Source organism: Ranitomeya imitator, chromosome 3 (genome assembly GCF_032444005.1).
Source record: "Ranitomeya imitator isolate aRanImi1 chromosome 3, aRanImi1.pri, whole genome shotgun sequence".
Taxonomy (NCBI): domain Eukaryota; kingdom Metazoa; phylum Chordata; class Amphibia; order Anura; family Dendrobatidae; genus Ranitomeya; species Ranitomeya imitator.
In genome coordinates this window covers 123,955,554-123,970,809 of record NC_091284.1, presented here as the reverse complement: position 1 = coordinate 123,970,809, position 15,256 = coordinate 123,955,554, and the positions used below count along the sequence as shown (strand labels likewise).

The following is a 15,256-nucleotide window of genomic DNA, read 5'->3' as shown; positions in this document are numbered from 1 at the left end:
AGGAAACATGGATCTGGTCGGAACACAATGGAATCGTCTCTTATAGTAAGATAAGGTTCTCTAATTGAGAGGGCTTGTATTTCCCCCACTCGTCTTGCAGTAGAAATTGCAACTAAGAAGGCAGTCTTGCAGGACAGAAGCTGTGAGGAACAAGATGATAATGGCTCAAATGGAGGAGCCGTAAGGCCCTTTAGAACTACGTTTAAGTCCCATGATGGCACAAAGATTTGTTTTCTTGGACAATGCCTTGATGCTGCAACCGTAAACCTTTTTAGACAAAACCAACAAGAGAATATAGGAAGAAACTGTCATAGGTCTAAAATTCTCAAATTTTTATCAAATACACAGAAAAAAACTTTTTTGGTTACATATTAAAGGTTAAGATAAAATATACTGTCCTCAGGAAAACGCACATGCAAAATATGACCGCAGGTGCACAGCCATGCAAAGCAACCGCATTAAGTCTTCAAATTAGTAGCAGAAAATGCCCAGAGGCAAAGAGGTAGAGACGTATAGTGCAATACTGTAATAGACCCGTTAAGATAACTGATAGTGCGTCTTTAGTGCGTATAGATATTACTGTCTCCCTACTTTATATGTGGAACGGTATATTGACCCTAGCTGCCATGTCATTAAAGTGCCTAGTGCTTCATAAGAAAACCTCTCCTAGTAGCTACTGCATGGCAGACATTCCAGGCCTCATACTATATTAAAGAAGACAGTGACTATAGCATGTCTCATACATATTAAAGCTGAATAATAATGGAATACGAATGCTATACATGACCTGCACGTGCTGTCCTGATGGCCCCAACGCGCGTTTCGCGTCCTGCTTCTTCCCGGGGGAAGTCATAAATAAACAGACGCAAACGTTCCTGGGAATTTTGCTAAACCAAAAAGCCAAACCTCTTGTCTTCCCAAAGAAAAAAAATAAGGTACACACGGTGGCTCAGTGGTTAGCACTGCAGCCTTGCAGCGTTTGAGTCCTGGGTTCAAATCCCACCAAGGACAACATCTGCAAGGAGTTTATGTTCTTCCCGTGTTTGTGTGGGTTTCCTCCAGGTTCTTCGGTTTCCTCCCACATTCCAAAGCCATACTGATAGGGAATTTAGATTGTGAGCTCCATCAGGGACAGTGATGATAATGTGTGCAAAACTGTAAGGGCACCGTCACACTGAAACGACGCTGCAGCGATACGACGACGATGTCGATCGCTGCAGCGTCGCTGTGTGGTCGCTGGAGAGCTGTCACACAGACCGCTTTCCAGCGACCAACGATCCCGAGGTCCCCTGGTAACCAGGGTAAACATTGGGTTACTAAGCGCAGGGCCGCGCTTAGTAACCCGATGTTTACCCTGGTTACCAGCGTAAACATAAAAAAAAACAAACACTACATACTTACCTTCCGTTTCTGTCCTCCGGCGCTGTGCTTTCCTCTGCACTGTCACCGCTCTGCTTTACGGCTGACCGGCGCTCACAGCCAGTGCAGAGAAGCACAGCGCCGGAGGACAGACACGGAAGGTAAGTATGTAGTGTTTGTTTTTTTTACGTTTACGCTAGTAACCAGGGTAAACATTGGGTTACTAAGCGCGGCCCTGCACTTAGTAACCCGATGTTTACCCTGGTTACCAATGAAGACATCGCTGAATCGGCGTCACACATGCCGATTCAGCGATGTCAGCGGAAGATCCAGCGATGAAAGAAAGTTTCAAACGATCTGCTACGACGTACGATTCTCAGCGGGGTCCCTGATCGCAGTAGCGTGTCAAACACAGTGAGATCGTAAGGATATCGCTGGAACGTCACAGCAATCAAAGTGTGACGGTACCCTAAGGCTGGGGTCCCCAACTCCAGTCCTCAAGGCCCACCAACATGTCATGTTTTCAGGATTTCCTTAGTCTTGCTCAGGTAATAATTACATCACCTGTGCAATGCAAAGGAAATCCTGAAAACATGACCTGTTGGTGGGCCTCGAGGACTGGAGTTGGGGACCCCTGCCCTAAGGCACTGCTGAATATGTTAGCGCTACATAAAAATAAAGATTATTAAAAAGGTATGCAGATTAGTGTCAAAATTAATCAAAAACCTGGCGACCACCCTAAGAAGGGCTATGCCGATCCTGAGGACTTTAACGTCCTGTATTCCTGTTTTGCCTTGGGCATGATCCTACTTCAGAAAACCTAAGGCCGGAGTAACACTACAGCGAGATACGGCCGAGTCTCGCAGGTTAAAACCAAGCTCTGGCACCGGCACTCCAGAGCGGAGCGTGCAGCTCCATGTATTGCTATGCGGCTGCACGCTCCGCTCTGGAGTGCCGGTGCCAGAGCTTGGTTTTAACCTGCGAGACTCGGCCGTATCTCGCTGTGTGAGACCCTGGCCTAAGTGGGAAATTCTGAAGGAACGAGAAAGGGGGGGGGGGGGGGGGGGGAAGAAGCAGGACGCGAAACGCGCGTTGGGGCCATCAGGACAGCACTTGCAGGTCATGTATAGCATTCGTATTCCATTATTATTCAGCTTTAATATGTATGAGACATGCTATAGTCACTGTCTTCTTTAATATAGTATGAGGCCTGGAATGTCTGCCATGCAGTAGCTACTAGGAGAGGTTTTCTCATTAAGCACTAGGCACTTTAATGACATGGCAGCTAGGGTCAATATACCGTTCCACATATAAAGTAGGGAGACAGTGATATCTATACGCACTAAAGACGCACTATCAGTTATCTTAACGGGTCTATTACAGTATTGCACTATACGTCTCTACCTCTTTGCCTCTGGGCATTTTCTGCTACTAATTTGAAGACTTAATGCGGTTGCTTTGCATGGCTGTGCACCTGCGGTCATATTTTGCATGTGCGTTTTCCTGAGGACAGTATATTTTATCTTAACCTTTAATATGTAACCAAAAAAGTTTTTTTCTGTGTATTTAATAAAAATTTGAGAATTTTAGACCTATGACAGTTTCTTCCTATATTCTCTTGTTGGTTTTCTCTATATCTCTGGGAAGAGTCATTTCAATAGGCCAGCTCTATATGTGATTCCATAAACCTTTTTATCCAACGATGTCCTGCAAGGTCTTGGTCGAAGACAGAACTCAAAGCTGACACTTGGACCTTTAAGGTACTTGGCTTCAGCCCCAACTCCAATCCTTTTTGTAGAAAGTCTAATATTTGTGAGATATTAGGATGGAAAGGGTCAGGATTATAAGGATGACACCACGAGGAGAATCTCTTCCAAATTTTGCTATATATAGCATTGGTGACAGGTTTTCTAGAGTTTTGTAAAGTAGAGATTACTGATTCCGAAAGACCTTTAGCTCTTAGTACCTGGGCCTCAACAGCCAGGCTGCCAGCTTGAACTTTTGCGGCTCCGGATGATAAAAGGGGCCCTGGCAGAGTAGATCTTCTGATGGTTGGAGAAAGACCGGACCATTCACCTTCAGTTCTCTGATGAGGTGATACCAACTTCTCTTTGGCCATGCCGGAGCTACTAGAATAGTCTGGACTTGCTCGTCTCGGATCTTCCGGAGGGTCTTTGCAAGCAACGGTATTGGAGGAAACACGTACGCTAGACGGAATCTCCATGAATGAGCAAAGGCGTCTACTCCTTGAGACCTGTCTCTGGGGTCTAGAGAGAAGTAGTTCTCGACCTGTGCATTCTAGCTTGATGCTAGAAGATCTATGTCGGGAAGTCCCCATCTGTCCGTCAACACTCTGAAAACATCTGCCTTCAGGCTCCATTCTCCTGGATGCAAGTCGCGACGACTCAGGAGATCTGCATGAGTATTCTGATCCCTTGAGGTGTATTGCTGATAGAGAGAGGAGATGTTTCTCTGCCCAGCAAAAAATTCTGTTCGATATTGTCTTCAAATGATTGAACTTCGAGCTCCCCTGGTGCTTTAGATGTGCCACAGTCGTCATATTGTCTGAGTAAACTCTGACATGTTGACCTAGAATAAGACTGCTGGAGGCCAGAAGGGCCCTCTCCACCGCCATCAATTCTCTGAAGTTGGAGGACCTGGAGCTTTCTTTCTGATTCCAGAGACCCTGGAACGGGATCTGCAAGACAACTGCTCCCCAACCTCTTTGACTGGCATCTGTTGTCACTGTCACCAGTGGATCTTGTATCCAGTCTACTCTTCTTAGCAGGTTTTTTTGGATCGCCCACCAGGTTAACGAGGCTTTTACCTTCCCTGGAGTGTACACTCTCCTGTTCAAGGAATTTGGATTTCCGTTCCAATTTCCTAGGATGTGTGTCTGCAGAACTCTGGAGTGGCTTTGAGCCCACTGGACTGATTGTATACAGGCCGTCATCGACCCCAGAAGAGACATTGCAGTCCGCAGAGTCGGAGACCGTTGTTTTTTGAAGTCTAGGATCTTGGATATCAGGTTCCTCTGGTGTTCCTCTGGAAGGAAAGATTTTTGATTTTCCGAGTCCAAAAGGACTCCGAGAAATTTTATCACCTTTGATGGTAATAGTTGGGACTTGCTTAGATTGGGTATCCATTCCAAAAGCTGTAAGATATCCATAGTTTTGGAAATCCTCTGATTGAGAATTTCGGCTGAAGGACCAATTACTAAAAGGTCGTCCAAGTATGGCACTATAGCGACGTCTTGGTTCCTGATGTGAGCTACAGCTTCTGCCATGACTCTGGAGAAAACCCTTGGGGCCGAGGAGATCCCGAAGGGAAGAACATTGTATTGGAAGTGTAGGACCTTTTGATTGATTTGGACCACAAATCTCAGGTATTTCCTGTGGCGAGGATGCATTGGAATATGGAAATAGCCATCTTTGAGATCTATTGTCGCCATATAGGAATGAGGAGCTATCAGAGGGATGGCTGTTTTTACTGACTCCATTTTGAATTTGCGGTAAGTTATGTATTTGTTGAGAGCTTTTAGATTTATTATAATCCGAGCCTGCCCGGAAGGCTTTTTTACCATGAAGATACGGGAATAGTGACCTTCCCCCCGCTCGTTTACCGGGACCACGGAAATAGCTCTCGAGTCTAGTAAGTCCTGTATTCCTGCCATCATCAGTTTTTGAGTCTCCCGAGATGACGGGGAGGTGACTCTTAAGATCATGGGAGAAGGCGCATCGAACTCTATGAGAAGACCCTGCTGGATTACACTTACTACCCAAGGGCTGTTGGAGATATTTTGCCAACTAAGAACAAAGTTCGAAAGCCTCCCCCCCACAGGATCGGAGTCATTGTTTTTCTTGCTGAGTTTGTTGGGGAATAAGGATATTCTTGGGTTTCCCCTTAGCATAACTCCACCTCCCGGTTTTTCCTTTCCCTTTACCCTGGGAGGGCTGGGGCTGGGAGGGTCGAAAAAAACGCTTCCTGGGAGGTCTTTGTTCAGGAAGAGTTTTCTTTCGGTCCGTGGCTTTCTCTAGGATGTCATCCAGTGAGGGCCCAAACACATAATCACCCTTAAAGGGGATAGAACATAGTTTTATTTTTGAGGTGACATCTCCACTCCACATTTTTAACCAGAGAGCCCTTCTGGCTGAATTCGTTTGGACTAGAGATCTGGCGGCCACACGGATAGACTCTAGTGAGGCGTCCGCAAGGAATCCAGTTGCTCTATGTAAAATAGGCAAGGAATCCAATACTTCTTCTCGCGGGGTACCCTGAGAGATGTGGTTTTCTAGCTCTTCTATCCAACGGAAGAGAGAGCGGGCCACGCAGGTGGATGCAATATTAAATCTGAGGGCCGAGGTAGACATTTCCCAGGACTTTTTGAGAAGGCTCTCAATCTTCCTATCCAAGGGGTCCTTTAATTGGGAAGAATCTTCGAACGGCAGAGCCGTCTTCTTAGCCACTCTAGCCACCTGAACATCTATTTTGGGGATGTTCCATTTGATTGAATCCTCATCTAGAGGAAACCGTTTTTTAAAGTCCGAAGGAGTGGATAGTCGTTTCTCAGGTAGTTCCTCGTTGTTAATCAGGTCTATGATACTTCTATGTACGGGGAAACCTGTTTGCTTTTCGGAATGTATACCGAATAACTCGTCTTGTATAGACTGAGGAACTGGTTCCTCCTTTAGCCCCATAGTATTCCTCACTGCAGACACCAATTCCTCAATGTATTCAGAGGAAAACAGATATTTCCTGACTTCCGCAGATTTATGGGGTAACACATCTTCCCATTTGACTGAAGATGATGTATAAGACTCTTCAGACTCTGACCCGGAATATTCCTGGATTTTCCTCTTTTTGGGAAGTGATGGACCAGGTGAGGATGGTGGTGGTGGTGGAGGGGGGGGCGAGCGTGGCCAAAGAGGTTTGAACCTCTTGTCTAACCAGGGAGCGAATTTCTTCAATTAATGAAGGGTGTTCCGCCCGGACTATTTTATCCGTACAACGTTGGCACAGCTTTTTCTCCCAATTTAAGGGCATTTTCACACTACAGGTAGCGCATTTGCGCTTAGTAGTTGTTCTAGGGCCAGGCTTGACTCCCTGCAATGAGAGAGGAAGCGGCGTAAGAAGGTATACATAAAACTACCATTAAATGGGACCCATCTCTGCCACACTTACAGGGGTTTGAGGAGCGCTGGGCTCTGCAGCTGCAGGGCAAGACGAATCCATGCTTAAGCAGGCTTACCTGAGACGTCTTCGCAGCTTATATAGAAAATAAGGCTGCACCAGCGCGTGGCAATTAGCCGCCCCTCCCCCTCCGCGGTCCTAGGCAGGCGTGCGAGGGTGCAGCGTGCCTCACACGCCGTTCAGTAGTCCATTTCGCTGGACAGTATCGCTCCTATGCAGGAGCGCCGACCCGGAAGTATAAGGCACCATGTGACTTCCGGGTCGCCGAACAGCGCGCACAGGAAGGGGAGACGCCGGAGAGCTCAGGGAGGCCTCCGGGATGGGCTCACCGGTCCGCTTTACCCCCAAGGGGAGCGCAGGAGGACCGGGAAACGCGGTCCCGAATCCGAAGAGACGGGAGCAAGTACCGGAGGAGGAAGCCCAGGGGCCCGACCACCAATGCCTGGCAGAAAATAAAAAACACAGGTACACTGCAGAGCCGGCCGCGCAGCGCACCAGAAACCTCTCCATGCCCCATGGGGAACAGGAAAGACACTGGTTAATGGGAGGTGGGAGGGTTTTTTAACCTCTTGTGCTTCCTGTCCCCCATTAGGGTATGGAGACAACCTCCTGTGGCTGTCGTGGAAGGCTGTTAGAGAAAGTTACCTTTATCTGCCAGTCCTCTCAATGAAGAGCTCGGACTAGCTCCACCTCACTATTTGACAACTTTCTGCCTGCACTCTTTATTGGCAAAAATCTGCCGATCAATGGTGGTGTATAGTGGGAGCTCAGAAAAATTAAAAACTACATCACGAGGACCAGAAGAGTCCTAAATAATAATAGAACAGAGTCTTATCCAAAGTAAAGCAAGAAGCCCAGTAAGTGACCCAGTACTGAAATTTAGATCTATGCCCCTATTTTATGCTGCTGTCAGAGGGGGCAGCTAAAACATGGTGAGATCTGCTGTCTGTCTGTAGCTGCCACTAGAGGGACCTCACTTACTGCACATATCGGCAGCCTCCATTACAGCCAACTGGAACATTATTTGTCCCTATTCTACACGGCTCCCTCTAGTGGTGGCTTCAGTGGCCTTTGCAGAACTAGCGTGCTGCACTAATCTATATTCCCTCATATATTCATAAAATCGTAGTGTGTTGGTCTCCATCTCTGTATTGCTTGCCATTTTCACCCCTGTCAAGTACTTTCAGAACAGTAAGGTATCTGGATCTCATTTTTTAGATTATGTGCAGAGCTTTTCGGCAGCTCTTGGCAAGAAAAAGCAGCTGCAAAAAGGCACGATTTTACCACGCATTTTTGACTGATTTGAGGAGTCGATGGTAAAAAATGCAGGGCAAAAACGCAGAGAATTTACATGCTGCAGAATATTTTCTGCACCAAATCTGCAAGTCACGTGTGCATGACAATTCTGGTTTCTCATTTGGCAGAGTCTTTGCCAATCATTCCCACAACCCTCCATCTGAAAAGGTATTTGTAAGGGGGCATTCATGGGTTCAGGCGCCCGTTTGGTGGCCCTGTCGACGCTTACAGCCAAACCCCCACAAAAACAGGACAGGGACGTATGCAGTGACGGGGCCATAGACCAGGATGGTGCCGGCAGGGTGAACGTGCGCTCTGACATGCATCATTTTCAGGCCTGTGCTCCAACTGGAGGCAGACTCCCCAACGCATGCTACTACATCTGAGTGTCCACCTCCAGCAGGAATACACGCCTGAACATGATGCACAGCAGATCACACGTTCACTCTGTCTACACCATTATAGTCTATGCTCCCATCGGTGAATACATCCGAATCCCGTTTTGCAGGAGATGTGGACGTAAACCCCAACAAGCCAACGAACGGATGCCAGAATGCAGTGTCAAAGCACCCTAACAAATAATAGTAGATCTGAGCATGTCTTTTTAAAATTATCAGATGTCAGTACCTGAATTCATTACTTATGTCACCTGTGGGCGATTGGTATACACAGGATAAGTCAGATGATAGCAAAACTACACTCTCACCTTAACAGCAACAGCTATTCCAGCCAACATGCCACCACCACCCACGGGTATCACCAAGGCCTCCAGTCCTGGCACCTGCCATTTAGCACAACTTTCATTAACTATTACAGTCAGTCATGAAAAAAACAAAAAGACAAAAAAACAAGTATAATCCTTTGATATATTACCTGTTGTAAAATTTCAAATCCAATGGTCCCTTGACCCGCAATGACAGCAGGATCCTGATTTGGATGGATTAAAACACCCCCGGTCTTCTGTACTGTATTAGCTGCCACTTCTGCTCGAGACTTGGGCACAACACATGTAATAAGGAACCGGACATGATGATGAAATCAGAGATCTAAGTACTTTAGTAATGTTGCTTTTGGACATGTAATAAGGTCCAACAGTTTCCACGGGTATAATCATGACTTTATAATTAGTAAGTATACTGGCACTGAGTGGGCAGTGCCAATGATATCTGTAGTTACCTTATCTGTGGGTTCACAGTCCACAACCAAAGCGCCGTATCCAAGAATTGCAGATTTCTTGCATGCTGCAGCCGTGTTTGGCACTACTATGTAAGCAGGAATGCCTAGAAGATAAAGTGGATAGCACTAATCACAGCGCATGTACTGGTCCTTGTATAGTGCCAACATATAGTGTTGTGCATCTCATTACACAGAATGTGCGCACATCAGTCTCAGTCACCAGCGGTGCACACATACTATACTAGTGGAACTGGCCTAAGGGTCCTCAGATTTGCAAGGAAACAGTTAATAATTACCCATGATTTGCGCTGCCAGAGCCAATGCCTGTCCATGGTTGCCACTGCTGTGAGTCACAACCGCAGTACATTTATCTGATGGTAAACTCTTAACAGCATTTATTGCCCCCCGAATCTGAAAAATAAAAGAATATAAATTATATGGCTAAACAATATTAAGTATAGCATTGTGGTGGTATATAAGCAGTATGTGGAACACAGACCACCATATGGCTCCGTGTCTTATAGGCCACCATATTCCTCATTCTGCTCCGTTTACATCTGCACTGGTTATAACAACCAGGGTGCAGGAGATCACTACATTGTTGGCAAAACAATCTATACATTTTGCATATCTTTGCTAATTTACTCTAAAATTTGAGTTTCCAAATGCTCCTCCTCTTCCGCCATCATCTTCCACAATTGGGACAGAAAGCCACAGACTTCAGAAATCATTGGGCTCTGATCTGCGCTCTTCTGAACACTTCCCCTCATATGGCAATTGTGTCTGAATTATAACAGTTACACATAGCACAACCCATTCTTCAGGGAATAAGACCTCACCCCTTCCACTCTCTTATGTCACCTATATTTTTTCACTGTCCTATGACCTGCCCTTTAAAAACATGGCATCCATGATACAAGTTTTCAGAAGCCTTTCTAGCAAATGCACCTTCTCCTTTGACTTTGGTTTAGTGTTCGTACAATTTATTCGGGTTTCAACCTTATTCATGATTTTAACTGTATCATGTGTCACCCACTCATCCCGAGCATGGGGGGCCTCAAGTCCCCCATGTGAATGAAATTTTAGTGAACATATTGCTCCATTAAACGGTTGTCCCAACTTAGCAGGTTCTCATTTACCCACAGAATAGGGGATAACTTGCTGATCTTTGGGGGCATTGAAGTGCCCCATTTGAATGGGATGAAGGATTTCACAGTCGTGCCATGACTCCATTCATTGTCTATGGTACTGCTACAGACAGCCAAGGCAATAGAATCTCAGCAGCGGCATTCCCAGCAATTACTATGTTATCCATCCTATGAACAGGCGATTACTTGCTGAGCCTGGACAGTCTATTTACCTTTCTAAAGTTATAATGAAAATGTTCTCCAAAAGCCCAGACAAGTCATTTCCCTTCATATGTTCTCAGCTCCTATCTCCCAGTTGTGGCTAGGTCATCCAGGAACAATATATGTTCACACAAGGCCGATTATGTGATCACTACTTGTTTCTGGGGTTTTCTCATTGAGTCACATGCCCCAATACGTACAGTAATATGAGGTCACCATCGGGGGTCCCCTGCAGAGGCTCTCACTCTGGTGGACTGGTGCTAGCTTTGTCGTACATGGATGGCCATTCTTATGAATAGCCGACATGTAATACTGCATTTCTCTAGTGCAATTGTATGGACAATAGCTGCATTCTCTGGCAGGATTTGCTGGAGGTGGTTTGATGTGATGAGACAACCTCCTTAAGGGTACGGTCACACTATACGATTTACCTACGATCACGACCAGCGATATGACCTGGCCGTGATCGTAGGTAAATCGTAGTGTGGTCGCTGGGGAGCTGTCACACAGACAGCTCTCCAGCGACCAACGATGCCGAGGTACCCGGGTAACCAGGGTAAACATCGGGTTACTAAGCGCAGGACCGCGCTTAGTAACCCGATGTTTACCCTGGTTACCAGCGTAAAAAAAAACCAAACAGCACATACTTACATTCTGGTGTCCGTCAGGTCCCTTGCCGTCTGCTTCCCGCACTCACTGACTGCCGGCCGTAAAGTGAAAGTGAAAGCACGTCACCGCTGTGCTCTGCTTTCACTTTACGGCCGGCAGTCACTGAGTGCGGGAAGCAGACGGCAAGAGACCTGACGGACACCAGAATGTAAGTATGTGCTGTTTGTTTTTTTTTTAGTTTTACGCTTGTAACCAGGGTAAACATCGGGTTACTAAGCGCGGTCCTGCGCTTAGTAACCCGATGTTTACCCTGGTTACAAGCGAACGCATCGCTAGATCGGTGTCACACACACCGATCTAGCGATGCCAGCGGGAGATCCAGCGACAAAAGAAAGTTCTAAACGATCTGCTACGACGTACGATTCTCAGCAGGATCCCTGATCGCTGCTGCGTGTCAGACACAGCGATATCGTAACGATATCGCTGGAACGTCACGAATCGTACCGTCGTAGCGATCGAAATGGCAGTGTGTGACGGTACCCTAAGGAATCTGGAAACTTCATAGTAAATAACTAGAAAAAAAACTTTGTTTTTCAGAAGAGTTCCCCTTTAACACTATGAAAGGCAAATCAGATTACCTTGAAAGAGCCAGTCTTCTGCAGTAATTCACATTTAAAGAATAACTTGCGTGCAGCGAGCGCATCCAGACTGGAACATGTCATTACTGGGGTTGAATGGACGAAGCCTTGGATCCTTCTCTGAGCTTCTTGGACATCTTTTAATGTCACACAATATGAAGGAGTCATCATCCTAAAACAGAAAATAAAAGGTCACTGTAAATCTCTGCAGTAAAACTGGTATACAATGACCATCAATAGTGATACACGAGTAATAAAGGCCAGAATGACATCTAATAATATAATAAGGGGGGGAAATTATTCCTCCTGATATACATATTAGCTGTGGCAAAAAAACATACAAAAAAAAACATGGAAAACTGCAATAAATCTGCACCGTGCAGAGGCACACTATGAAGCAGGGCAAAACGCGCGTTGGGGTTATGGAATGATGAACCTAGTCAGCAACTAAAGTATGGTGGCGCTCCTTACAGACTTCTGCACAGATACTAATAACTGAATCTAGCTTCACTTTGCACTTTTCTTGCATGTATTTTGTGACTTCCATATATTACATTGCTATATACATACAGCGCCTGGCGAAAGTATTCAGCCCCCTGGAACTTTTCAACCTTTTCCCACATATCGTGCTTCAAACAAAGATATTAAATGTAAATTTTTGGTGAAGAATCAACAAGTGGAACACAATTGTGAAGTTGAACAAAATGTATTGGTTATTTTAAATTTTTGTAGAAAATTCAAAAACTGAAAAGTGGGGCGTGCAATATTATTCGGCCCCTTTAACTTAATACTTTGTTGCGCCACCTTTGGTTCCGCAACGACGCAACCCCGTCCAGCGCTGCAAGGTCAGGTCAGTCAGCGGTGTATGGCTGCACAGCTAAGGCTACATTCACATTAGCGTTTTGCGGGGCTGCGTCGGGCACAGCCGCGGCGACGCATGCGTTATGCGCCCCTATATTTAACATGGGGGCGCATGGACATGCGTTGTCTTGCGTTTTGTGACGCATGCGTCTTTTTTAGCGCAAGCGTCAGGGCGCAGAGGACGCAAGTTGCATTTTTTTGCGTCCAAAATCATGCCAAAAAACGACGCATGCGTCACAAAATGATGTTTTGCATGCGTTCTTGTTTGCGTTGTGTCGCCGACGCAGCACCGCACAACGCAAATGTGAACGTAGCCTAAGAGCATTTACTATTAGAAAATCTGACAAGATTATGTAACACCCGGTGGAGAGCTGAGATGCAGCCACATTGGTTGTCACCCAGCTGCACATATACTTATGTATACAAAGTAAACTAGTCAGAAGAAACTCCACTGCCTACAAACCAGTGATAACTGGGACACTCCATACAACAGAACTTGTCCACAATCCTACAGTCTCACCTCACAACTCCAGTAGAACTAACGCGGCGAGCAGCAACAACTGCGCATGCCATTTTCTGGCGACCTTTGACGCTTTCCGTACAGCATGATGGCTGCCGCGTTCCCGCCCGTATGACGGGCCGTACAGTGACGTCTGCTGATAGTTCCGTACAGCGGAAGCCAGCGCCGGTTTGGCCCTGCTCGCTCGCCGTCGTTGTACTCTTCGTTTCTTGTTTTGGTTCCTGGCGGTCGCTGGGAAGATGGCGGCGACGTTAGAGAGGGTCAGGATTTCTGCCTCCGAATTACGGGAGCAGCTTGCGGCCAACGACGGCCCTGTAGCCCGAGGTACGTTCGGACCGACAGTGGTGGTTACTACTTTCCGGTTAGCGAGTGGTGTGGTCCGCATGTGAGGCAGCCGGGCAGCACGCCCCCTCGGTCAGTGCAACTTGTGTGTGTCTGTGCTGTGCCCCCGGGAGGGAAACCGTCAGCATGTTACCCGTCTGCATGTTACCCGTCTGCATGTTACCCGCCAGCATGTTACCCGTCTGCATGTTACCCGCCAGCATGTTACCCGTCTGCATGTTACCCGCCAGCATGTTACCCGCCAGCATGTTACCCGTCTGCATGTTACCCATCTGCATGCAGCATGTTACCCATCTGCATGTTACCCGTCTGCATGCAGCATGTTACCCGTCTGCATGTTACCCGTCTGCATGTTACCCGTCTGCATGTTACCCGCCAGCATGTTACCCGCCTGCATGTTACCCGCCTGCATGTTAGGCTACGTTCAGATTTGCGTTGTGCGCCGCTGCGTCGGCGACGCAACGCACAATGCAAATAAAAACGCACGCAAAAACGCTGCGTTTTGCGACGCATGCGTCCTTTTTTGCCGAAATTTGGACGCAAGAAAAATGCAACTTGTTGCATTTTCTGCGCCCAACGCTTGCAGCAAAAAAAACGCATGCGTCGCACAACGCAGCACAACGCATGTCCATGCGCCCCCCATGTTAAATATAGGGGCGCATGACGCAGCGTCGGGAAACGCTAATGTGAACGTTGCCTTACCCGTCTGCATGTTACCCGTCTGCATGCAGCATGTTACCCGCCAGCATGTTACCCGCCAGCATGTTACCCGCCAGCATGTTACCCGCCAGCATGTTACCCGCCAGCATGTTACCCGCCAGCATGTTACCCGCCAGCATGTTACCCGCCAGCATGCAGCATGTTACCCGTCTGCATGCAGCATGTTACCCGTCTGCATGCAGCATGTTACCCGCCTGCATGTTACCCGCCTGCATGTTACCCGCCTGCATGTTACCCGCCTGCATGTTACCCGCCTGCATGTTACCCGCCTGCATGTTACCCGCCTGCATGTTACGCTACGTTCAGATTTGCGTTGTGCGCCGCTGCGTCGGCGACGCAACGCACAATGCAAATAAAAACGCACGCAAAAACGCTGCGTTTTGCGACGCATGCATCCTTTTTTGCCGAAATTTGGACGCAAGAAAAATGCAACTTGTTGCATTTTCTGCGCCCAACGCTTGCAGCAAAAAAAACGCATGCGTCGCACAACGCAGCACAACGCATGTCCATGCGCCCCCCATGTTAAATATAGGGGCGCATGACGCAGCGTCGGGAAACGCTAATGTGAACGTTGCCTTACCCGTCTGCATGTTACCCGTCTGCATGTTACCCGTCTGCATGTTACCCGTCTGCCCTGTGTGTGCACGGTACTGGTACAGCGCACACTCCCAGCAGGGAGCGCCACAGCTGCTCTGTGCTCACTGACTAATACATGAGGTTTTTTTTTTCTCAATCGCTTTTATTTAACCAGTTCAGTTCCAGCCCCCATGGTCATTTCCTTCATGACCTGCCCCATTTTTGTACATGTGATTTTTTAACCCCTACAGGACAGCATTTCACTTCTAGGCTTTCGTTGTTTCCTCTCCTTCCTTCTGAGTTTTTGGGTGTTTGATTCACCCTTTCCTTACCCGCTGGCTGCAATATTGGATTGAAGTTCATTCTCTGTCCTCCGTAGTACATGCCTGCGCAAGGTTACAAGGTTAACAGTGCTGAAATAGGAGCCCACCGATCTGATAAGGATGACCTGCCCTAATGAAGGGGCATCTGTATCTACATCCCGGATAAAAGCCATGACATTCTCGCATCCTGCATCTTTTTCAGTCTCTCTAAATCCTTGGTCTCATGTTCTTATCTTTCTTCCTCTGTGACCACTACAGTCAGAAATAGTCATGAGACAAATCGTCGAGATCAAGATG

The 15,256-nt window shown here is 47.1% G+C and overlaps 2 protein-coding genes across 3 annotated transcripts in view; one reads left to right on the top strand and one right to left on the bottom strand.

The window, feature by feature from the left end:
- SRR (serine racemase) overlaps positions 1-13,139 on the bottom strand; it is a 39,196-nt gene extending 26,057 nt beyond the window's left edge. Inside the window, exons 1-6 of the mRNA XM_069761373.1 lie at positions 12,999-13,139; positions 11,618-11,789; positions 9,318-9,432; positions 9,022-9,125; positions 8,719-8,838; positions 8,552-8,626 (exon numbers count right to left, since the gene is read on the bottom strand). Of these exons, the coding sequence (XP_069617474.1) occupies positions 8,552-8,626; positions 8,719-8,838; positions 9,022-9,125; positions 9,318-9,432; positions 11,618-11,789; positions 12,999-13,051 (639 nt within the window). The 5' untranslated portion in view covers positions 13,052-13,139. The remainder of the gene's footprint in view (positions 1-8,551; positions 8,627-8,718; positions 8,839-9,021; positions 9,126-9,317; positions 9,433-11,617; positions 11,790-12,998) is intronic.
- Positions 13,140-13,153: 14 nt separating this feature from the next.
- Positions 13,154-15,256, top strand: part of SMG6 (SMG6 nonsense mediated mRNA decay factor) — a 349,120-nt gene continuing 347,017 nt past the window's right edge. The window contains exon 1 of one of the 2 annotated variants that reach the window (XM_069761370.1): positions 13,154-13,322. In XM_069761370.1, the coding sequence (XP_069617471.1) occupies positions 13,238-13,322 (85 nt within the window). In that variant the 5' untranslated portion in view covers positions 13,154-13,237. The remainder of the gene's footprint in view (positions 13,323-15,256) is intronic. The other variant, XM_069761371.1, reaches the window with a different exon arrangement.